The sequence below is a fragment of the Mustela lutreola genome, chromosome 9 (assembly GCF_030435805.1).
Source record: "Mustela lutreola isolate mMusLut2 chromosome 9, mMusLut2.pri, whole genome shotgun sequence".
In the NCBI taxonomy this organism is placed as follows: domain Eukaryota; kingdom Metazoa; phylum Chordata; class Mammalia; order Carnivora; family Mustelidae; genus Mustela; species Mustela lutreola.
In genome coordinates, this window is record NC_081298.1 from 29,921,734 (window position 1) to 29,943,995 (window position 22,262).

The 22,262-nt window shown below is 54.7% G+C and overlaps 2 protein-coding genes across 5 annotated transcripts; both read left to right on the plus strand.

Moving 5' to 3' along the window:
• The first annotated feature begins 307 nt into the window (after positions 1 to 307).
• On the plus strand, positions 308 to 10,028 carry CDC25B (cell division cycle 25B). Its single transcript, XM_059133837.1, has 16 exons — positions 308 to 587; positions 1,457 to 1,566; positions 2,546 to 2,597; positions 4,414 to 4,455; positions 4,670 to 4,706; positions 4,950 to 5,072; positions 5,179 to 5,301; positions 5,455 to 5,589; positions 5,976 to 6,056; positions 6,147 to 6,323; positions 6,494 to 6,589; positions 7,194 to 7,256; positions 7,414 to 7,512; positions 7,617 to 7,750; positions 8,455 to 8,566; positions 8,716 to 10,028. Exons 1-16 carry the CDS (start codon positions 388 to 390, stop codon positions 8,854 to 8,856), a joined length of 1,725 nt encoding a protein of 574 aa, XP_058989820.1. The 5' UTR covers positions 308 to 387; the 3' UTR covers positions 8,857 to 10,028.
• Positions 10,029 to 12,028: 2,000 nt separating this feature from the next.
• AP5S1 (adaptor related protein complex 5 subunit sigma 1) lies at positions 12,029 to 21,553 on the plus strand. 4 transcript variants are annotated; one of them, XM_059133844.1, is made up of 4 exons: positions 12,030 to 13,180; positions 18,578 to 18,664; positions 18,802 to 18,993; positions 20,448 to 21,553. In XM_059133844.1, exons 3-4 carry the CDS (start codon positions 18,818 to 18,820, stop codon positions 20,872 to 20,874), a joined length of 603 nt encoding a protein of 200 aa, XP_058989827.1. In that variant the 5' UTR covers positions 12,030 to 13,180; positions 18,578 to 18,664; positions 18,802 to 18,817; the 3' UTR covers positions 20,875 to 21,553. The 4 variants fall into 4 exon arrangements, with proteins under 4 accessions (XP_058989828.1, XP_058989827.1, XP_058989825.1 ...); XM_059133842.1 differs by lacking the exon at positions 12,030 to 13,180 and adding an exon at positions 17,400 to 17,531; XM_059133845.1 differs by lacking the exon at positions 18,578 to 18,664 and having other exon boundaries at positions 12,029 to 13,180.
• The last annotated feature ends 709 nt before the right edge of the window (positions 21,554 to 22,262 follow it).

Below are 22,262 nucleotides of genomic sequence, written 5' to 3' on the forward strand. Positions count from 1 at the left end.
GCTTAGGAGAAACCCCCAGCCCTTAGCCGGGACCAGATTCGGGAACTGGGCTGGGCCGGGCTGGTCAGCCTCCGCGCCTTTCACCCCGAGGGCCCCGCCTTCGGTCCCGCCTTCTCCTAACCCGCGCCCCCATTGGTGGCGGCCGGCGGCGCGGCCGCTGTTATTTTTCGAATATATAAGGAGGTGGAGGTGGCAGCTGCTGCTTAGAGGCTTCCCGGACTGGCGGCCGGTCCCTGCGTCCCTCCACCCCGCCCCACCCTCCCCGCTTCCCTCTCCTCCCTCGCTCCGACCCCGTGGCTCTTCCTCCCTCCCTCCGACCCCGTGGCTCTTCCTCCCTCCCTCCCCCACCCCGGGCCCGCTCCCCACCTCGCCCCGGCCAGCTGTGCGATGGAGCTGCCCCCACCGGAGCCCGCGCCGGACCCGGCTCTCAGTCCCGCGGGAGTGCGGGGTGGTACCGAGCGTCCCAGCCACCTCCTGGGCCTCCAGCTGGGAGCTCATGGCCTCGTGGGGTCCCCGGAGCGCGCGGCTGCTTCCTCGCCGGTCACCAGCCTGACCCAGACCATGCACAACCTCGCCGGGCTCGGCAGGTAGGACGCCCGCGCACTGCGATGCTGGGTGTGGGGTGTTGGTCCCGGGCCTCCCGTGGAACCCGGCGTGGGAGGCAAATCTGGGAAGCGGAGTGGGGAGGTGTCCTGGGTAGTGCCTACTTCAGGGACCCGGGACTACGGCGTGAGGCCAGGTCTGTGCTGCACACACTCTCGAGGTGACTTGCTGTTGTCAACACAAGACACTGGAGTTGGGACCACCGGTCCCATTCCCCCCCCCCACGCCCCACTCCCCCACCCCTGCCTCCCGCGTGCCTCCTCCACTCTGGCTCCCTACTGTCTGCCCTTATCACCGCTATTTTGCCCCAGGCAGGGGATCCTGAGCCTGGAGTGGGAACTTGAGGGTGGCAGAGAAGGCTGATTCCCTTCTGTCCTTGCCCCTGCTCCCTCCACCCCCAGTTCTTTCCTGAGGTTAAGGGGTTAAACACTGGTCCTGCTTCCTGAGCAACCTGCAGTGTCCAGGCTGGGTTGCCCTCAGCAGCAATGGAGACCTAAGTCTTGCCCTGGCTCCAAAAAGGCTTGTGGATGGATAGGGGCCTGAGGAGTCCCCAGGAAGGCCCTCCAGGGCTACTCTGCTGCCCTGCCATCCCCAGAATGGCCCTCAACCCACCTCCTTGCTCTTGCCCTGGGCTCACCTCCCCCTGAACCCAGGAGGACCTTTCTTAATCAACAAAGAAAAGCTATTAGTGCCTCTGCAGAAAACCTGAGAAGAGGGCAGGCCCTCAGAGCCCTCCCTGGGGCAGGGGTGAACCCTTCAGAGGTGGGTGGCTGGTGGGAACATGGATGGGCCAGCTAGCCCTTGAGCCCCACATTGACGTTTCTCCTTCCCTGGGACCCTGTTGCCTTCCCAGTGAGACTCCAAAGCATCAGGCAGGCAGCCTGCTCTCATGCCTGTCCCTGTCCCGGCGGCGGGCATCTGAATCCTCCCTGTCCTCCCAGTCCTCTGAATCTTCTGATGCAGGTGAGGCTCAGGGGTACCATGGGGCTTGCGGGGGGGGGGGGGGTGCTGAGTCTCTCCACTTCACTGCTGATCAAACTAACATCTTCCCCACAACCTGGTGGGCCCAGGAGCCTGCAGCTGCCCACCTCTGAGCTGGCTGAGCGGGTGGTAGGGTGGGGCCCTCTTGAGGAGATGAGATCTTACCTATTTAAAACCAGGCGCCAAAGTCCCTGAACCACAGCCCCAGCTGGGAGGCATTAGGGTTGAATGTTGGTCATTTTATAATGTTCACTTGCCTTCAGCGGTAACCTTTTCTTTTATTTTTTATTTTTTTTTTTTTTAAAGATTTTATTTATTTACTTGAGAGAGAGAGAGCATTAACAAGGAGAAGGTCAGAGAGAGAAGCAGACTCCCCATGGAGCTGGGAGCCCGATGCGGGACTCGATCCCGGGACTCCGGGACCATGACCCGAGCTGAAGGCAGTCGTCCAACCAACTGAGCCACCCAGGCCTCCCTAACCTTTTCTTTTAAAAGTTACTATCTCTTCTAGAACAAATTAAACCAGCTTAAGAAAAATGCTTAGCAAAGTTTTGGCTTAAAGCCTGTACAGCTGAGGGGCACCTGGGTGGCGCAGTGGGTAAAGCACCTGCCTTTGGCTCAGGTCATGGTCCCAGGATCCTGGGATCAAATCCCACATCAGGCTCCCTGCTCAGCAGGGAATCTGCTTCTCTCTCTCTCAAATAAATAAATTAAATATTAAAAAATATAAAACGTATACAAGGGAGTTTCTGTAGTAAGGAGGGAGTAGAGCCCTGCCCAATTTGGGGGGCAGTGTATTAGCCCTTGGTGTTCATGGGCAGGGTTTTGTTTCATTTTTTTAATGTATCAAGATCTAAACTAGAAACAGGTTTTTCCTCTCTCTGAACAGAACTGGGACATGGTGGGGGAATGTGTGCAGAGGATGTCACTACTTTCAAACCAAGGTGCTCTGTCCCCCCAGGTCTGTGTATGGATTCTCCCAGCCCCATGGACCCCAAGATGGCAGAGCGGACGTGAGTAAAGGGATCCCCACTACCAAGGAGTTGGCGCCTACCTTTGAGAATCCTAGTTTCAGCATACACCCACCAGGGAAAGTCTGGGAGAGTGGCCAGTCCCCTTCAATCCACATGTGGGGGTGACCTTTTGATCTCCCAAGTCCTGAGATTCTGCTTCCTGTCTCAGAGCAGGGTCTGCTCCCACAGGAGCAGCTGAGTGTGGGCTCAGAGCCAGGAGATAGAGGCTTATGGGAGCACTGGATACTTCAGCAAGCCCCTGGCCTGTGAGAATACAGGTCTGGTGTATGTCCCTTTTTTCTTTTGCTTATACACATCATTTTTTTTTCTATGAAACATCACAATTTTAAAATATGGTCTAATGAATTCAAAACCTTTAATTCACTGTAGGCCAAACAGAAACAGTTGTGACAGGTTGATTCAGCCCTTGGCCATCCTATCAGCAACCTCTGGCTTCAGGGACACTTTCCTGCCAACCCCTGGACCAGGCCCTTTATGAGAGAGAGAGTGGTGAGGGAGTTGTACTCAGGATAGGTCCTTCTTCCTGGGTTGTGGGGCATGAGTAGTATCTTCTAGAGCACAGCTGTCCCTATCCAGCTGTTAGAGCCCCGGCAGGGAGAGCAGCTGCCAGGCATTAGTGGGGACAGCTGGGCATCCCCAGACTGGGCAGAGGGACTATGGCTTTGGGGTTAGGGCAGTGGCTTTCTTTCCTCCCACTGCCTTTGATCGAACTGGGCTGGGCTACAAGATTTGTTCACAAACAGGAAACAGGGAGAGAACTGGGTGGGGGTGGGGGGACTGCAGGTTGACAAGCCAGAACTGTCCCTGCTTTACTCCTGCAGCGTAGGCACAGATGGGAAACCAAGCCAATAAAATTCATCGTTTCTAATGCCAGGTTATCTGGGTACAACCCCGCCCCAGCCCTGGGAGTCATGCCCCTAACACTAGCCCTCAGTGGTCCTCCCCCCCCCCCCCCCCCCCGCCAACCTTTCCACCTGCTTTGACGGTTACAGTTTCTCAGAAAGAAGAGTGTGTGTGTGTGTGTGCGCGCTCACATAGACACACAAAAGCCCCGCATGGCAGGTGGTCTCTGGTAACATAGCTAGGGGGTGGGGCCTATCTACAGAAGCTTGTGCCCCAGCCTCAAAAGGAACATCTGTTGGAATTCTTTGCCGGCTGGCCTCTTCTAAGGCGGGAGAAGGGGGTGGGATGGAGGCTTGGTCCTAGAAAATTCCATAGGAGGGAGGAGAGGATATGACCCTGAACATTTGTCACTAGGGGGTCTGGCATAGCACACTGTGGCTGATCCGAGAGCACACTAAACCAGGCCCCTCTCCCTGGGGGAGCTGGGACAGCCCCCACACAAGGGAAGGGAAGCTCAGTCTTGCTGGCATCCAGGCCCTGGAGATACCCAAATTGTCAGCCACAGTCTGTCATCATGGGACGGATGGATGACTTTCCTGGCGGCCATATGGCCCCACTGAGGTGATTTGCATACAGGTGGAAGGCCTGTGGGCAAGCTGGCAAGACCGTTGCCTTGGTAGCGCCTCAGCCACCCTGTGACCTCCCCCAGCTGTCTCTGTTGCTCCATTCTCTGGGCCCTCTTCCATTCAGGGCAGGCTTCAAAATCTCAGGCTGCTTCTCCTCTCCCCCCTCCCCAATACCTGGACCCCTGAGAGTCCCCATTCTTCCCTCTCCTTTCTACTGACCTGAGCCCTGGCCCCAGGCCTTGTGGATGGAAAGAGGGGGCTGATGCTGGGGCTGGGCTTTGGGCTGTAGGGGGAGGTGGGCTGCATGGGACTTTTCTCTCTTCTAGGTTTGAGCAGGCCATCCAGGCAGCAAGCCGGGTCATCCGAAAGTAAGTGTCCCAGACTTCCTCAAGCAGGCTCTGGAGGTCCACCTACCCCAGGCTCTCCCCATGCCCTCCACTGGATGGAGTAGGCATGGGAAAGGTGCTCTCCCATTGCCTTCCCCAGGGATGTGCAGGGATCTGTGCCAGAGGGCCATCCTGCATGCTCTCCTGCACGGCCCCCTACTCTCCAGCCCTGACGTCTCCCTGTTTCTTCCTGCAGCGAGCAGTTTGCCATTCGACGTTTCCAGTCCCTGCCGGTGAGTACCCTCTGAGGTCTGACACTGGAGGCTCAGGCCCTGGCCAGGCTGGAGGAGGGGCAGGAGGGATCTGGGGTCACCTCCCAGAGGGCAGACTTGAAACTGTCTGGTGTCCCTGGTCTGGCTGTGGGAGATGGGGTTTTGGAGGTGGGGGAGTCGGAGGAGGGACAGGAGAAGGTAGGGTCAGGGCTGGTGCCAGAGGAATAGAGCCTTCAGTCCTTCCTGCCCTACCTGGCTCTCTAGGTGAGGCTTCTGGGCCACAGCCCTGTGCTGCGGAACATCACCAACTCCCAAGCACCTGGCCGCTGGAGGAAGAGTGAGGCGTGTGGCCGAGCTGCCCGAAGCTCTGAGGAGGACAAAGAGAACGTACGCTTCCAGAAGGCTGGAGTGGGAGAACGTCAGGGGGATAAGGAAGAAGGTGTGCTGGGATGGTTCTCTGGCATTCGATGACACTCTTCCATGTTGCCCACAGGATGGATTTGTCTTCAAGATGCCATGGGAACCCCCACATTCCAGCCATGCCCATGCTTTGGCAGAGTGGGCCGACCGCAGGGAAGCCTTTGCCCAGAGACCAAACTCAGCCCCTGACCTGATGGTACACTGGGGGAAAGGAACCCTGCAGGGTGGGCACCCCAGGAGGCAGCCTGGGTGGGGAGGAGGAAGGGGACCCTGAACCCAGTGGGAACCTTTTCTGTGCCTCAGGTCCCACCCCTGAGCAGTCTGTGGCTGTTCCCCCCCCCCAACACAGTGTCTCACCCCCGAGCAGAAGATGGAAGTAGAGGAGCTGAGTCCCCCTGCCCGAGGCCGATTCTCCCTGACTGCCACCGAGGGGGCCTCCGAGGAAGATGATGGATTTGTGGACCTCCTGGAGAGCGACTTAAAGGTAACCAGCCTTGCCTCACCAGGCACTTGACCTCCCTTGTCCCGGGATCTCCCAAAAGAGGAAAGCCCTGATCTCCCGCCAGGAGAACATGACTTCATTCTGATGTCAGAAGAGGAATGCAAGCTGATGGAGTCATGGTGCAGCCTCTGGCCTAGCAGACTCTGGCCTACCAGAGACTGGCAGGTGGCTGAAGCTGCAGGGAGGGAGGGCGCTGCAGGACAGAGGCAAGGCCGGCCCTCCCTCATGGTCACATTTCTCAGCAAGTGGGGCCCTGCAGTTTCCTGGTTCTGGGGTATTGCCCCATGTGGCTATGCTGGAGGACCTGGGGCCTAAGGGGTTGGCCTTTGCCCGTGGGTGTGACCATCCTCTTGCTGATTTGGCCTCAGGATGACAAGACAGTACCCCCAGGCATGGAGAGCCTCATTAGCGCCCCACTGGTCAAGACCTCAGAAAAGGAGGAGGAGCAGGTGGGTCTCTGAGGGGCTGCCCCAGAACTGGGAGGGCTGGTAGGGGGGAGGGGGGAGGTACTCTGACCCCCGAACTGCCACCCCTGCCAGGACCTCATCATGTACAGCAAATGCCAGCGGCTCTTCCGCTCTCCATCCATGCCCTGCAGTGTGATCCGACCCATCCTCAAGAGGTTGGAGCGGCCCCACGACAGGGACCTGCCCACACAGAACAAGCGCAGGAGGAGCGTGACCCCTCCAGAGGAGCAGCAGGAGACCGAGGAACCTGTGGGTGCCCTCCTGGGGAGGGGCTGGGCAGCTACTGTCCAAGTCCACCCCGCCAGCACACCTGGGCGGGGTTTGTGGCAGTGGGCAAGGTGCAGGGAGAGAGGTGGCAGCCACACAGGGATGCTGAGGAGCAGCCTGGCCCCTGACCCTGGTCACCATCTACCCCGCAGAAAGCCCGTGTCCTCCGCTCCAAGTCCTTGTGTCACGATGAGATTGAGACTATCCTGGACAGTGACCACCGGGAACTGATTGGGGATTACTCCAAGGTATGAGCAATGGGGACCCTCGGGAAGCTCGATCCCTAACTGTGTGGCCCCCTGAGCTCAGAAGCTGCTTTGGTACCTCCTCCCTCCATCCCACCCCTGGTTTTGTCCAGCACAGCTTCTTCTTTATTCTCACCTAGACTCCTCTCTCTGGCTGTCCTTGGTCTCCTGACTCTACTCCAGATCTGTCTGTGGTGTCGGTTGTGTTTCAACCTTGGAAAACATTTCCAAACTAATATCCGGCTTGGAGCCGCCTCTGGCCTCATGCGGGGGCCTTGACAGAGTGTGAAGCAGGAGGTGGGGAGTTCATCTCTTCTGTTCCCTTCTGCATTTCCCCTTGGAAGGGATTGTTCCCTGGATGTCAGGCCCAAGAGGCGGCTCTTGGTTGCTATGGGAACCAGAGCTGAATTTGAAGGTCAAAGCAGGTGTGGCTTTCTGACTTGGGAAAGAAACTATCCTTTCTAGGCTCCTAGTCTTGCCAATTTCATCTTTTCTTCTTCTGCTGCTCCTTCTTCCTCCTCCTCCTCCTCTTCTTCTTCTCTCTTTCTCTCTCTCTCTCTCTCTCCTCCCCCTCTGCCTCTCTCAATCTCTCTCCCCTTCTCTTCAGGCTTTCCTTCTGCAGACTGTGGATGGAAAGCACCAAGATCTCAAGTACATCTCACCAGAAACGGTACGTGGGGGAAAGCCATTCTCCAGGCACATTTGGGATGGCCATTTGCCTGTTAGCTTTCCTTGGGGATGGGCTGTAAGGCCAGACCGGTGGTAGGGTTGGGGTCAGCCCCCATCTGCCAGCCTGACCTGCTGGGACCCACCTCTGTGGCCCACAGATGGCAGCCTTGCTGGTGGGCAAGTTCAGCAACATCGTGGAGAGGTTTGTGATTGTGGACTGCAGGTACCCCTACGAGTACGAAGGCGGGCACATCAAGGTGAGGCGGGCTGATGGGGACAGGCCCTGAAAGTTGGGGATGGCCAAGGGTGGATGTGCCATCCAGCCCGAGGGCTGTGGCCTGACCTCCAGCTCCTCTGGCAGACTGCCGTGAACCTGCCCCTGGAACGGGATGCTGAGACCTTCCTGCTGCAGAGCCCCATCACACCCTGTAATCTGGACAAGAGGATCATCCTCATTTTCCACTGTGAATTCTCATCTGAGCGCGGTCCCCGCATGTGAGTCTGCTAGCTAGTGTTTGCTCCTGACCTTCCTGCTCAGGCTTTGGGGTGCTGGAACCATCTGCTGCCCAAGAGGCCTGAGCCCAGCCCCAGCCCCCACCTAGATCTGGGCCTCTAGTCCCCTGGCACCCCAGAGCAGACGTTCACCCTCCCTTCCTGTGCATGGCACCCTCTCCCTACCTCCTCCCCATCCTTCCCATCAGGCCTATGTCCACCCTCCATCCATTGTCACCACCCCTCCCCTCTCAAGATTTGCTTCCAAGTCTCCAGCAGTGTCCGTAATATCCAAGGGCCCTGTCCCTCAGCTATGCAGAGCCTTCCAGGGTTTGACTGATCTTTCTGCTCCCCGACTCTCGTGCTCACCAAGTCTCATGCGGACCTCCTGAAAAGATCTCTCTAATTCTGTCCACTTATCTCTGTTATGCTTCCCCTTCTCTGTCCAGGTCCGTTATCTCTAACAAAGATTATGAACTGCCTTCTAGAAACAACTCCCTTGATTTACCTCCTTCCTTCCATCTCTCCAGCCTCCTCTGGTTCCCGTAGCCAGATGATTTAAAAGCATTCTTATGGCTGACATTCCTGCTCTCAAGCCTTCTGTGGCTCCCCAAGGCCCACAAAAGACTGGGTGCAAAGAACAGGTCTCCTGAGGTATATCCTGCCCTACCACCCAGCTCTGACCCGCACGCCCCTGCTGGTCGCAGGTGCCGTTTCATCAGAGAGCGCGACAGAGCTGCCAACGACTACCCCAGCCTCTACTATCCTGAGATGTATATCCTCAAGGGCGGCTATAAGGAGTTCTTCCCCCAACACCCGGTACCATGGGGAGGGGCGTGGCTGAAGCCTTCCTGGGAGGGCTGGACTGCAGGGAAGGGCTTGGTCAGCCTGTGGCCCAAGGAGAAGGGAGGTTTCCTCTAAAAGTTCCCCATCCCCCCATATTGACGGACCCTCCCATCCTGCCCTAGACCTTCTGTGAGCCCCAGGACTACCGACCCATGAACCACGAAGCTTTCAGGGAAGAGCTGAAGACTTTCCGCCTCAAGACCCGAAGCTGGGCTGGGGAGCGGAGCCGGCGGGAGCTCTGCAGCCGCCTGCAGGATCAGTGAAGGGCTGGTGCCAGTCCTGCCTGCCTCCTTTGCCTTGCTGCCTGGGTGCCAGCCTCCCAGGGGCCTGTGGGGCTGAGGGTCTGCTCGAGGCCCCAACTGCCCTCCAGGGGAAAGACAGTGAGGGTGTCCTGTCCATCTGCACCCAGCCCCAATCCTCATGTCTTGCTGCAATCATATTCCACATCCTCACACGGCCTCTACTCCAGCCCAGCCCCAGGGAGAGCCCAGCCTGTTGACTTGGTGAAACTGGATTAAGTCCAGCTCAAAGGAAGTATTTTGTGTCCCACAGGAACATTTTTGCTTTTTCTCCTTCCTTGTTTGAGTTAACCCTTTGTCTTCTTGTGTCCAGAAAAGCCGCCCTCTTTCCCAGGGGCTCTGTTTGTTTGTGTCTAGGAGAAAGCAACACCTTGGCCCCACCCCACCCCCCCCACCCCACCCCCCCATGGGCCAAAGCAGAACCCCTCCCTGCCCCGGGGCGCTGGCACTCCTGGATGTGTCTGTCATGATCCCTTTCTCTTCCTCTTTCCCATCCTTCCACTTGAACACCTCTAGCACAAACAGAAGCTCTTACTCTTTCCTGTTTCAGTGTTACCTGCTTGCTTGTCTCCTTCGTCTGATTTGGTGCCCATCTCGGGAGATGCATGGGCTCGGATCCCGGCTCCTCTCTCCACTTGGGGTTAGAGACTCCAACCATTAATTAGCCACTCAGCCCTGGTTTCTGATGCCTCAGAAAGGGATGACCTCCTTGGGGGGGCCGTTGGGCAAGGGCTAAGGTCTGCAGCTCAGCCCCCACTGCTGTGAACCCCGGGGTCCGATTGGTCAGAACTTGCTGCTCTCTTGTTGTGCGTGGACAGATGGATGAATGGATGGATGGCAGATGGATGGAGAGCCAGAGATGCCCAATGTCCAGCACACACAAATGGCTGAGTGGAAGCATTTCAGTGAGCGTGACCGCCTGCGGCAAGAACGGATGTGTGTCAGTCTGTGTGGACAAAATCTTTACATGTTAAGCTTTGGAGTTACTCAAGACAAAATGTTGTGGAAGCGGCAAAGCCAAGGACAGAGCCACGTCTGGATTCTGAATCTCAGGACGTGTGGAGGGCTGTGTTTGAAGAAGGCCCTGTTGACTCATCTGTCCGGGCCTTGGGTCAATAAAACACTGAGCAAGTGGAGTAACCTGCCTCGTGTCCTGTGGGCCTCTGACAAGACCGTGGCGCACCCTGAGGGCAGGATAGAGTGAGGGCAGGTCAGCAGATAGGGCTCCAATTCCCATACCTTGCTCTTCACACTTCCTCCCTTTGCAGCTGTTGCATCATCAGGAATTTTCTTCCCCCATCTTTTATTCACCCTTTGAGACTCCATTTCAAAGGTCGCCTCCTCCCAGAAGCCTTCCTTCCTGCCCCATCAGAGAAATGACTTTCTTCTCTGTACACTCAGCACCCAGCAGAGGTTCTACCAACTGGGAGATGCCAAGTTCAAGATCAAGAGAGTGGAAAAGGGCCAGTCTTGGAGAACCAGTCCCAGGCCCAAACCTGGGATCTTGGGAAATTCCCTCAGAATACCCCTGCAGGCGACCTCCTCCCCTAGATGTGAGTCTGTGATTGTAGGACCTCCTTTGAACAAGTAAGGTAATGGCCTGATACAGAGTACATACAACATGTCAGGCACCATTACCACTTTGTCGAAGTTCATCTACCTTCTGAACTAGGTGGTGCCAATGATTGTTGGCTCCATTTTGCAGATGGGAAAATGGAGGCGATTTCCTACCAGAGCAACAAGAGACTCTAGATTCCTAGGCTGAGTCTAAATGATGCTTGCCCTGTCTCCAGCTTTTCTCCCAAGATTCTTATGCCCAAAGGTTGGGGCTTACCCTCCAACACTCCTCCCACAAGGGCACAATGGCTGGGGAGGGGGTGTTGGGGTGTGGCTTTGATGGTCTGGGGATACTGGGCCTTTGCTTAGGAAGAGAGGGGCTTTGAGAGCTCCAGAAGCCCTCTCCATTGAGCAGGCAGCTGATACCAAGGATAACATTTATTTGGGTGAGGGGACTTGCCCCAGAAAAGGAAAAGTAGCTGTGTAGACCCCCAAGGAACAGTGAGAAACAGGGAGAGAGCTCTGGGCACTGTTCCACTGAGTCTGCCAGCTCCACTCTGCTTAGGTGGTCTTGGGAAGCTCCATTCCATCCTTCCTGATTATACAAAGGAGGAAGGCTGCTGGATGCCCAGAAAGGGCATATGCTTGCCCCCAAGTCACACAGCAGATACAAGCAGAGCAGGCATTTCAGCTGCCTAGGATTCTCCCACTCTTCACCTCCTGCCACCGTCCCAGCCAAGGGGGTGGGATCAGGCTGCCTGACTTCTGCTCTGGGTGTCAAATTTCCACTCCATGGGTTAGGAGCAGGCCACGTGGGGAAGAGGGAGCAATGGGTGCTGAGAGTTTAACAAGGCCCAGGCTGTGTGCCAGGTGCTGACATCTGAGGCTACATCTGTCCCACCATCCGAAGCACAGCTGTGGTCACAAGACCTTTAGACTGTTCTAGACACTTGCATATTGTTTCTTAAGCTTACAAGGTTGGTATATAGCTCATTTTGCAGAAGAGGAGGAAGAGGCAGGGAGAGGGCCTTGGTTAACCAGGAAACAAAACTTTCCCCAGAGAAGGTCCTGGTGCTGGCCTATACCCCGTGGGGAGTAGGCTTGAGCCTGGGGAAGGGAGTTCCAGAGGTTTGCCCCTCCAGCTCAGGCCAGGACCCCATCTACCTGGGAAGTTCAGGGGATGGGGTAGAGATGTTCCAGTTCCTCCTCTCCCCCCAGCCAGAGAAGCTGTAACTTTCTTCCTGGGTGCTCATAAAGGGGAGCAGATCTGGCAAGGAAGCTGTTTAAAAACCTGGGCTGCTGGCCAGTTTTAAAGGTTGTTTTGCTTGGGCCAGGGCGGGGCAGAAATTCCAGCCCCGGAGCAGCCGTGTGCAGCTTGCTTCTGTGAGTAAAGGGCTTTGTGGGGCCAGGCACAGGCAGGGAGCTGGCCAAGTCAGTGGGCACTGGTGGGGTCTGGGCATCATCTGAATTGCTCACTAGATCCCTTGTAATAACAATTTTTTAAAAATTTTCCATTATTTTATTCTTTTTTAAAGATTGTATTTATCTGTCAAAGAGCACACATGCGCACACGCACAAGCAGGAGGGGGGAGACAGGCAGAGGGAGAAGCAGACTCCCCTCTGAGCAGGGGATCCTGATGCAGGACTCAATCCCAGGACCCTGGGATTGTGACCTGAGCACCAAAGGCAGAAGCTTAACTGACTGAGCCACCCAGGCATCCCTTATGTCTGGCTTCCTTCAGCATGATTTTGAGATTCATTTGTTTCCTTTAGCGGGGGGTGGTCTGTCCCTGTTCCTTGCTGTATAGTATTCCATCATATGGGTCTCCTCCTAAATTGAATTATTCATCCTACATTTTTTTCTTCCAGTTTTCACTTAAAAAAAAAAATTAAGATATCATTTACATGCAGCCCAATTCACCCATTTGAGTGTACAGTTCTGTTCTGTGAGTTCTGATAAATGCATGCCGTTGTGTACCCAGCACCACAGTCAGGATATAGAACACTTCCATTCTCCCCTTGATAGGTTATTCCGCATGATATAATCCTGAATGGATTGGAACTGGAGTGGAACTGCTGGGTTGCAGTGTGTTCCTTCAGCATTAGCACTTTCCACGTGGTTGCTATACCGTTCTTCCCACCAGCAGAATCTGAGAGTTCTGTTGCTCCATTTGCTCAGCAAAATAGGTCAATTTCAATGTCTCTCTCTTAGCCGGAAAATCTGAGGAAAATCTGATTGTTGTATATAGCAAAGACTTCTCTGCAGTGCTGAACCCACCCACGCTGGTGTGATAGTGGCAAGGGCTCAAGCATTTTAAACCCAGCTTCTTTTCTAACTCTCCTATATGGGAATATTAGTCTTTAGTTTTTCTGCAGGTCAGATTCTTTGAAAAGTGACTCCTTGGAGTTAATTGGCTGTATGTCATTGGCTTGAGTCCATCCACAGCCTTCTAGAAAACTTGGGATTTCTAAAAAGTCCTCAACCTTGGAACTGAGCACAAAGGCACCCACTTTCCAGAGGCAAGAAAACCGTAGGTGCAGAGAGGAGGAATGTTTAGACAGGAGGTCCCGGCCTTGTGGAATCTGGAAACAATCAGGAGAGGGAAGTTGAGTAATGATGGAGAAGTTTCTGGTCTATGGCCAGGAAAGTCATGCCTTGAGAGAATGCCACAGGATGTGGACTTGTTCACAGCCGATTGTTCAAAGAAGACAGTTGGTTATGGGACAGAAGGTAAGAAGCATTCCCACCCAACCCACACAGGAATTTGTGGGGTGCCAGGGGGTATGAGGCAAGGGCTGAGTCTGCCCCACCTTGCCCGCACCAGCAGACGCCCCTGGGAGGGAGTGGTTGCACCCGCCAGCAGCAGCCAGGCTGAGTCAGCGGCCAGGCCCCGGGCAGCGGGAGGGGAGGGAGCCTCACGTGGCTGGGCTTGAGCTGCCTGGTGGGGCCTTCTGGCTGTCAGCCCTTCAGGAAGCGTGGCTGTTTGAAAGGACGAATCACACATGGCCTCATCCTCTTGGAGCCCAGCCAAGATGGCTTCCATGGGGCCCAGGGCTCCCTGAGGGTGAGATGGAGCTCCCAGGGTTGGGTTGTACAAGGTAAGCAGGGCTGGGGTTGAGGAGGCTTATGGCCTTCTGGAGCTGGGAGCAGGGGCTGAGCCAGCCCCTAGGGGGACTATGAGGTGACAGGGGAGAAGGGGACACACCAGGGGAAGGAAGGGGGCAGGCTGAAATCTCTTGACATGTACACTTCCCTTAGCACATGTGTTCACTTCAGGAAAGTTACTTGATCTCCCATGTCTTAACTTCCACATCTAAAAAAAATGAGAATTGTAAAGACCCTCCTTCGAATGGTTTTGGATTGGATCAATAGAGTTAGTATATGTAAAGCACTCAGAACAGAGTCTTGTCTACAGCAAATGCCCTACAAGAGTCTGCTAGGGCTGTTATGATTTAGGGCCAGTGTGAAGATTACAAGATTACAAGATCAGGTAAAAAGGAGGAGCCTGAAGACAATTAAAAGAGAGGGGTCTAGGCTGAGAGTTTCTTTCCATTCCGCACATGGGCAAGAGCAGTCATGTTGGTGATGGGTTGCAGAAAAGCCCAGGTGTTGTGTGTAGGCTGGTAACCTACTGCACCAGTCCAGGTAGCAGTTAAGAAGCTGTGGAAGGGGATGTGGTGGAGAGAGAGGAGGAAGCCATCTGCGTGTCCAGTGGGAGGCCGCCTGCACAGGGCAATGCCATCTCTGAGGTGATCTAGGGAGGAGCAGGGGGATGAAGGGACAATGCTTGCCTGACTTTCGTCCCCTTGGTTCTAGGGCAACCTTATCAATTTAATCTCAGCCTGCCTGGATTCTCGAAAAGGCAGATTCCTTCTTCTTAGTTTGCTACTCTACTCTTCAAGAAACAGCTAGACTTCTTAATCAGGGAGTTGTTAAAAAAATCCACTGCCTGGGGCTGGCAGATTCCACCCAACTGCCCTCCCCACATCCAGAAGTAGGTGGCTGCTCTGCTAGTCTAGCCTGAGGACTCAAGATCATCGGTAAGGGTTTCCAGCTGTCAAAAACCAATGGGGCTGTCTCTAAGGAGTGAGCTCTCCATCTCTGGAGGTGTGTAAGTAAGACCAGGGAGTTGGTCCTGATGTCTAGGAGCAGCAGCAGAACTTCCCAAGCCAGCCTGCTCACCAGTGTTTCACGACAATGCTGTGGTTTGGGTAGGTGGGGAATGGAAACTGCTTTGCAAATTGAATCAGTTTAAGTCACTGTGCAGACATCGCAGTGGTGGGCACCAAGGGGTACTGGAAAAGGGGCACTGAGGGGTAGGCCTCGCCCTGACGTGGGGCAGACAGTAGTGGAGGGTAGGAGTCTGGGGAAGGGGCCAATGCAAAAGGCTGTAGGCATACCAGCCCCCCCACCCCAATTCAGAGGTCCATGGAGAATAGCAGGGCTGGGGAGAGGGGTGATGGGCAACTCTGCCCACAGCCAGAGGGAGGGGAGGGGAAAAGATAGGAAGTGTGGTCTCCAGCCACTTCTAGACAGGTGGGCCAGGTCTTAAATCCAGCAACCTGCTTCCTTGAAGTTCCTCTAATTTTTTTGTAGTGCTTTGTCTAATTTTACTTTTCTTCCTTCTCTACCCAGTTTCTGTCTCTACCTCTCTCTCTCTTTCTCTGCCCATATCCCACAAGCCCATATCTGTACTTACTATGCCTGGCCCAGCCATGATCTGTAGGGTAACCACTATGAAGACCTCACACACACGAACGTGCGACACATGCTACCTCCATCCCACTCAGGCTGTTCCATTTGGTCTTCAAGGAAGGTCTTACAACTCCAAGAAGCACTAGAAAGTTCAGCCCGTCCAACTCTCTGCTTCTGACTCTCATCAGACCAGAAAGTCCTACTTGCTTTCCAGTGATGATCCACACCTCTCTGACACCTCTTCCAATCCTGCCTCTGTATTAACAGTTGTCAACATTTATAGATTTACTGAGTGCCTACCTTAGGCCAGGCAACACCCTGACCTCTTCACATGCTGCCTCACTTAGGAATGAATTAGACTGTAAATAACATCAACCCCACACAGCTGTTTAGCAAAATCAATATGTGTGCTCTTCCCTCAGCAGGAAGGCCCTGCAGCATCTTGGGGAACTCAGGCTCCTTCCTGCCTCGCTGTCCTCAGCTTCCAGGGTTTTGACCTGGAAGGCACAGGTTGGCTGAAGGCTGCAAAAAGTTGGCAATGGCACCTGACTCCTCTCTCCTCCTTATCAGGACACCACCCCCATCTGGGTCTTTCACAGCCCTCCACCGTAGTGGCTCAGGCAGCTTCTCACTGCTGTCTCCTTCACATACTTCACACAAGGCCAGCCAGCCCCTTGGTGGCCTGGGACTTGGAGTGGATTCACTGCCCAGAGTGGATAGAGGCTAGAATACCGTGTTCCAGATGCTAGGTGGCCCCAAGCAACCAGAGCCCTCTGCCAGCTTTCTGCTGTAATCAGCTAGCAGACATGGGTTCTGGCTAAGGGTGATAGGGTCCGGGAGCCAGGAACTGAGCCACCATGACCCCCAGCCTTGTGACTGGGTCCCCACATCATCTCTGGGTCTGCCCATCCATCTACAATTTATGGCTTGTACCTGTGGCCAAAATGCCCACACACCCTGGGCACTTCCTCTAGCTTTCCTTACTTTCCCCCACCCACATTCTATGGCCAGAGGGGCCAGGAATACATCCCCTGCCCTTGGAGGGTCCTGACTCCAGGGTCCCTGCCTGGGCTGCCCTGCCTTTCATTTCTTCAGTCACCAAGGAGTGTGCATGGCCCTGGGGAGAATGGGGGAGTACCTTAGCCCGGGTATGCCCCCTGGGAGACGTCACCATCACAGACAGACCCTCAACAATGGGTGCAAAGGGGCAACTGAATGCTAATGGACAGTCCAGGCAAGGCGGTTGCCCCTCTTTTGGCCTGAGCACATCTGGAAGGGCAAAAGAAGGGGAAGAAAGGGCATTCCAGGCTGAGGGAACAGCCGGTGTGGAGGCTCTGAGGCATGGACCACGGGGTCTTGAGCCCTTCACATGGCCATAGTAGCTAAAAGAGTGTGTAGGTGCGTGACCCAGGGTAGGCAGTGAGGCTCAGGACAGACCTAGCAGGGCCCCAAACACCTCTGGGTAGGGCTTTTATCCCACCGTTTGTCCCTAGAGGCTGGTGGCTGACAGTGCCCCTTTCAGTGTGAAGTAACTCTCCTTACTTTGATGACCTCCTTCAAAGATGGGTCACCTTGTTAGTGGTGGGAATATGAAGATAAACTGGTAAGCCTGCTAAACCCTACGGGGGCTTCTTCACTGGGGCCCAATGAAGTGATTCACACCGCTGGTGACAGGGTGGGGACAAATTTAAATCGTTCTATTCCAAAACGAACTCTGGTCTTAACCTGCTGCGGAAATCCACAAGCCCAAACCCTCCCCCACCGACAGCGTAAACATGCATCTTTCTCCTAAAGTCACAATTTCCACGAAGAAAGCCTAGGAATCTGCGTTTTAACGGGCACCCCAGTGACTCCCACGCATACAGGCCAGTTCGAGAACCGGCCCCGCACCTTTATTTAGGCCCCACGAGCCTCACAAGGCTGGCAGGGACCGCAGAGGACCGACCCGCGCCCGCCCGCGACGATGTGGCCACCGGGCCTTTTCCGGAAGGTTCACGCTCCGGGACGCTGCGCCCCCTCGCGGAGGCCTGGGGCTCGGCTACTCCAGGCCTCGCAGCGGGACTCCACCAATACCCGGTCTGGAGATAACCCGCGAGGGTCCCGCTGGGAGTTCGAAGCAAGGGGTCTTTGGTCCGAGGGCGAAAGCCGTGGGGGAGCGTCCAGGTGTCAGAACACCACCCCTGCCCATTCCCGGAACAGTACACCTGACGTGGGGACCCCACCTGACTTGGGGGGGCCTCGCCCCGCCCCCCTCCCGCGCGCGTCAGCTCGTGTGCGCGCCCGCGACCGGTGTACGCAGGCGCTGAGGGGCCGCGCAGCCGCCATTGCTCTCCTGCTGCGGAGTGGAGCGGCCTCTGAGTAGAAGTCCGCGGGCAAGGAAGGAAGGGTGAGTTGAGGCCCGGAGGACAGCGGCTCCAAGGCTGAAGGGGCAGTACACTCGGTTGGGGTGCTCCTCTTAGGGCTGTTTGACAGGAGCAAGGAACTACAACTCCCGAAATGCACTGCGCCGCAGGCTTGCGCGAGACAGTGACGTGAGGGTTTGGTCGCTACCATTTCGCTGTGACTTGGGGGGACACGGTGGCGAAGACTGATGACGTGCTCTTCATGAGGCTGGGGTGGGGGTCACCGGAGGTACTCGCGGGTCAGCGGGCGGCAGTTTTCAAAGTGCCTTCGCGAAACTTCTTGCTTGACCAATTTAAACGGACGATCTACTTACCCTAAATTAGAGATCAAGATACCAGCTTCCTGTGTGCCGGCTGCCTTCCCAACCTCTGGCTGGCCACTGAGTCAGCCAGACGCTGCTATTATTAGTAGTGCCATTATTATTATTATTTTTTTAAAGATTTTATTTATTTATTTGACAGAGAGAGAGATCACGGTAGACAGAGAGGCAGGCAGAGAGAGAGAGAGGGAAGCAGGCTCCCCGCTGAGCAGGGAGCCCGATGCGGGACTCGATCCCAGGACCCTGAGATCATGACCCGAGCCAAAGGCAGCGGCTTAACCCACTGAGCCACCCAGGTGCCCCAAGTAGTGCCATTATTTAGTCGACTTTATTTTTAAGTACTCCGAAACTTGTAGAAGATTTCAGGAGTTTTCTTACAAAGACTACCGTACACCTTTTGACAATAAAGTTGGCTGCCTCTACGGTGCCGTTTAACCTCTGTATTTAGTGGTACTTCAGTGTGTATTTTCTAAAAATGAGCACATTCTCCTACATCCAGAATCAGGTAACACTGATCAAGGCTATTACTTAAGCTGTTTCCAGTTGTCCTAATAATGCTGTATGTTGAAACGACCCTTTTGGCTGGGGACCACACGGCGTGGTGTGTTCAGCTGCCCTGTCTCCTTAGTTTCCTCTGGAGCAGCTCCCCAGCGTCCCTGGACTCTCATGACTTTGACACTTTTGAAGATTCCTGGCCATTTATTTTGTAGAGCCCGGTTTGGGGTTGTCTGAGATTTCTTCACCAGTTGACTCTTTGGTGGACAGAAGTGCTGCTGACCAGACGCCATTATTCAGAGGTAGGGAGTGCCTCTTGGTTGGCGGAGGAGGACCCATGACCAGTCACAGCAGCCTCCACACATGCTCCGAGACCCGTTTTGTGGTTGCCTGCGCTACTGGGCTTTCACACTCACCAAGGTCTCTGGCTTCCCTGTAGTGTCCACCCTGGAGCCATGGTCCATGCTTTCCTCATCCACACCTTGCGGGCTCCACAGGCCCAGGACACGGGCCTTTGCCGAGTGCTCTACTCCTGCGTCTTTGGTGCTGAGAACTCACCGGATGACCCACGACCACGTGGTGCTGAGAGGGACAGGCTCCTCCGAAAGGAGCAGATTTTGGCTGTGGCCAGGTAATGCAGGCCTTCATTGAACACATGCCTGATTGTGATAGGTTTTCTGGGAGGGTACAGAGAATCAGACTAAGAAGCAGAAAGTTTGAGTACTGTTTCCAAAAGTCACCCATGGTTGTTCATAAGTATTTTATGAAAAGGAGTTAAAGAAATAATAATGCTATCATCATCATCATTACCATTATAGCTCGCCTTAATTGAGCTTGTACGTATGTGCTAAGTGTTCGGAGCATTTCATGTATATGAACTCATTAATTCTTGTAACAGTCCACTGAGATAGATATGGTTATTATCCCCACCTCTCAGGAGGCACAGGAGCTTAGCCAGCCCAAGGTTATGCAGCTAGAACATGGCAGGCAGACTTTGGAACGGATTAAACATGCTTTGCAGTGCAGGACTTTTCAGAACGATTAGTGTATGTGTAGGTTTTATGAATCCCTAAGGAGGAGAGAGAATGTGGTACCTAGGAACTCTTATCCCAGAGCCTCCTGAAAGCCTGGGATCCACTGAGCACATTTAGGAAACTGTTCCAGATGTGGTGGTTTTCCCTGGCCTTTCCCATCCCAGACCAAGATGGAGCCAGCAAGTGCCAGAATCCTTTGCCTTTCTGCATTCTGTGGTGGGTGGGTGGGTGGGGTGTGGGGGGGGGTTAACATTCTGGGACAGCTCTTTGCTAGCCTTTGCCATCCCTTTTTTTCTCTGGGCTTCCACCCCCGCCTCCCGTGGCACAGAAAACCAAAGGCCTTTAAAACCAGCTTGTGCACAGCCCAAATGCAGAAGGTGATTCAGAAGGGATCAGAGTGTGATTTCTAAAGCCTAAATGTTCACGTGAGAGGTCTTTCTTTTTTGTTTGGAGAGGGTTGCAGGGTAGGACAGGGGTAGAGAGATTGGACGGTGCAGTTGAACATGACTTCAACTTCTCATGGCTTGCTTTTTTTTAAAAAGATTTTATTTATTTATTTGAGAAAGAGAACAAGCAGGAGAAGCTGCAGGCATAGGGAGAGGGAGAAACAGGCTCCCTACTGAGCAAGGAGTCTGATGTAGGACTCGATCCCAGGACCCAGGGATCATGACCTGAGCCAAAGGCAGATGCTTAACCAACTGAGCCACCCAGGCAACCCAAGTCTTGCATTTCTTTATGTTAAGGAGCCCTCTGTGAAGCTGGTGGGGGCAGGGTCTTTTTCCCCTGATGCCCTTTCCTGGCCCAAGGGGCTGTGTTCAAAACCTGCCTTCTCTTGAACACATGGAATGAAATGGTTCAGGGCCTGGAGGCAGGAGCCTGGATTCCTGTCATGGCTCATGCTTCCTGCTCTGTGGCTCTGTGGTCTTCAGCAGGTCATTTAGTCTCTCTGGGGCTCAGTTTCTAAATCTGAGATACGGAGTTAATAGCAGTTCTCAGTTCTCAGGGTGGTGATAAGGATGACAGAAGTCAGTGACCCACCCACTCTCCGCAGGCAGGTGGACTCCATGTGCCGGCTGCAGCAGCAGGCATCTGGCCGGACCCCCATGGACCTGCAGCCTCAGTCATCAGATGAGCCAGTGCCCCTGCATGAGGCCCCCCTCGGGGCCTTCCGCCTGGCAGCAGGGGACCCTTTTCAGGAGCCTCGGACAGTGGTATGGCTGGGTGTGCTCTCATTAGGATTTGCCCTGGTGCTGGATGCCCACGAGAACCTGCTGCTGGCTGAGGGCACACTCCGGCTGCTGGCACGCCTCCTTCTCGACCACCTCCGGCTGCTGACCCCCAGCACCAACCTCCTGCTTCGGGCTGATCGCATCGAGGGCATCCTCGCCCACTTCCTGCCGCATGGTCAACTGCTCTTTCTCAACGACCAGTTTGTCCAGGGTCTGGAGAAGGAATTCAGTGCTGCGTGGCCCCGCTGATCCCTCACTGGGATGGGACTGCCCGAGAGGGCAAGGAGGGAGGACAGGGATGGGTGGACACACAGCCAGGTGAAGCTTGGCATTGGCCTCCTTCACAGCCTGCCCCCAGCTCTGGCGTGGTACCACACACAGGATAAGTGGACAGCACACACTGTCCATAGCAGTGGACTGAAGAGGGGGCTGGCCAAAGGACGGTAGGGAGGAATCCCAGAACATCCTGTGCCTGGTGTTGCCATGTAACTTATTCATACTGCTGCAGTGGGCTAGCCCTACCTGTCCTTGACCCCAGTTTCTCCCATCTCTGGCAGCCAGCCCCCCAAACAGTCCACCAGTTGCTAGTGTTAGAGCATAAAGAACAGAACTCAGTCCACTTTCTCATTCTAAACCCACAGTCAGTCATTGCAACCCAAAGGGAATCTGAGACTCCCAGGGTCGGGGAGCTGGCTGCTGCCTTTGCACCCACTTAGGCAACATTATCAGTAAGGATTTTGGGGGCACCTGGGTGGCTCAGTCATTAAGCGTCTGCCTTCAGCCCAGGTCATGATCCTGGGGTGGAGCCCCACATCCCGTTTCCTGCTCAGCACGAAGCCTGCTCTCCCTCTCCCACTACCCCTTGCTTGTGTTCCCTCTCTTGCTGTCATGCTCTGTCAAATTAATAAAATCTTTTTTAAAAAAATAAGGATTTTGTCAGTGAGCACTTGTTTGGTGTCCAGTCCCACCACAGTTCCCAAATGTGTCATTCACTTAGCAGGGGGATTCTGTAGCTCATTTTGGGCCCAGCCCTTGCCCACCAGGCAACCTTGAGATAATCATAGGTTTCCTTGTCTGTAGAGAGAGAAGGTACCATCAGGTGGGTGCAAGAGGTCTAGCCAGGATGAAGTTGTCTTTCTCATTTTGAGTTAAAAGCACTGTGTGATTTCATGCTCCCATTTCTGTAAATTTGGCTAATGCATGTTTGCTATGATGAGTACTTGCTTTCTTGTATGGCCCTGAGCTGGGTATCTGAGCCTTTGTGGTCAGAGAGGACCCCAAGAAGCATCTTGGAAGGTTTCTACCTCTTGTGACCCCACATCACCCCTGTCTCCTTATGTGCCTCCTTTGGATGGTAGCACTTGTTTTCTCTACCGAAATGTGGTGGGTTGGTGTGGATCTCTGAGAAGCAGAGCCTGAGATAAGGATTAAGTACAAGTAGTTTATGTGGGAGGTGATCCCAGGAAGGACTGGAAGGGGAGGCAGCCCATACAAGTACATTATCAAGGGTGGGTAGGGAGCTTCGTGCCTCTGGAGATCTGTAACACAATAGTCACTTCTGAATGACCTCACAAGAGGGGTGAGGGGCTGTGAATGTTTGTCTGCCATTCCTTTCAGTCAGTGGTTGTGAGTTGGTC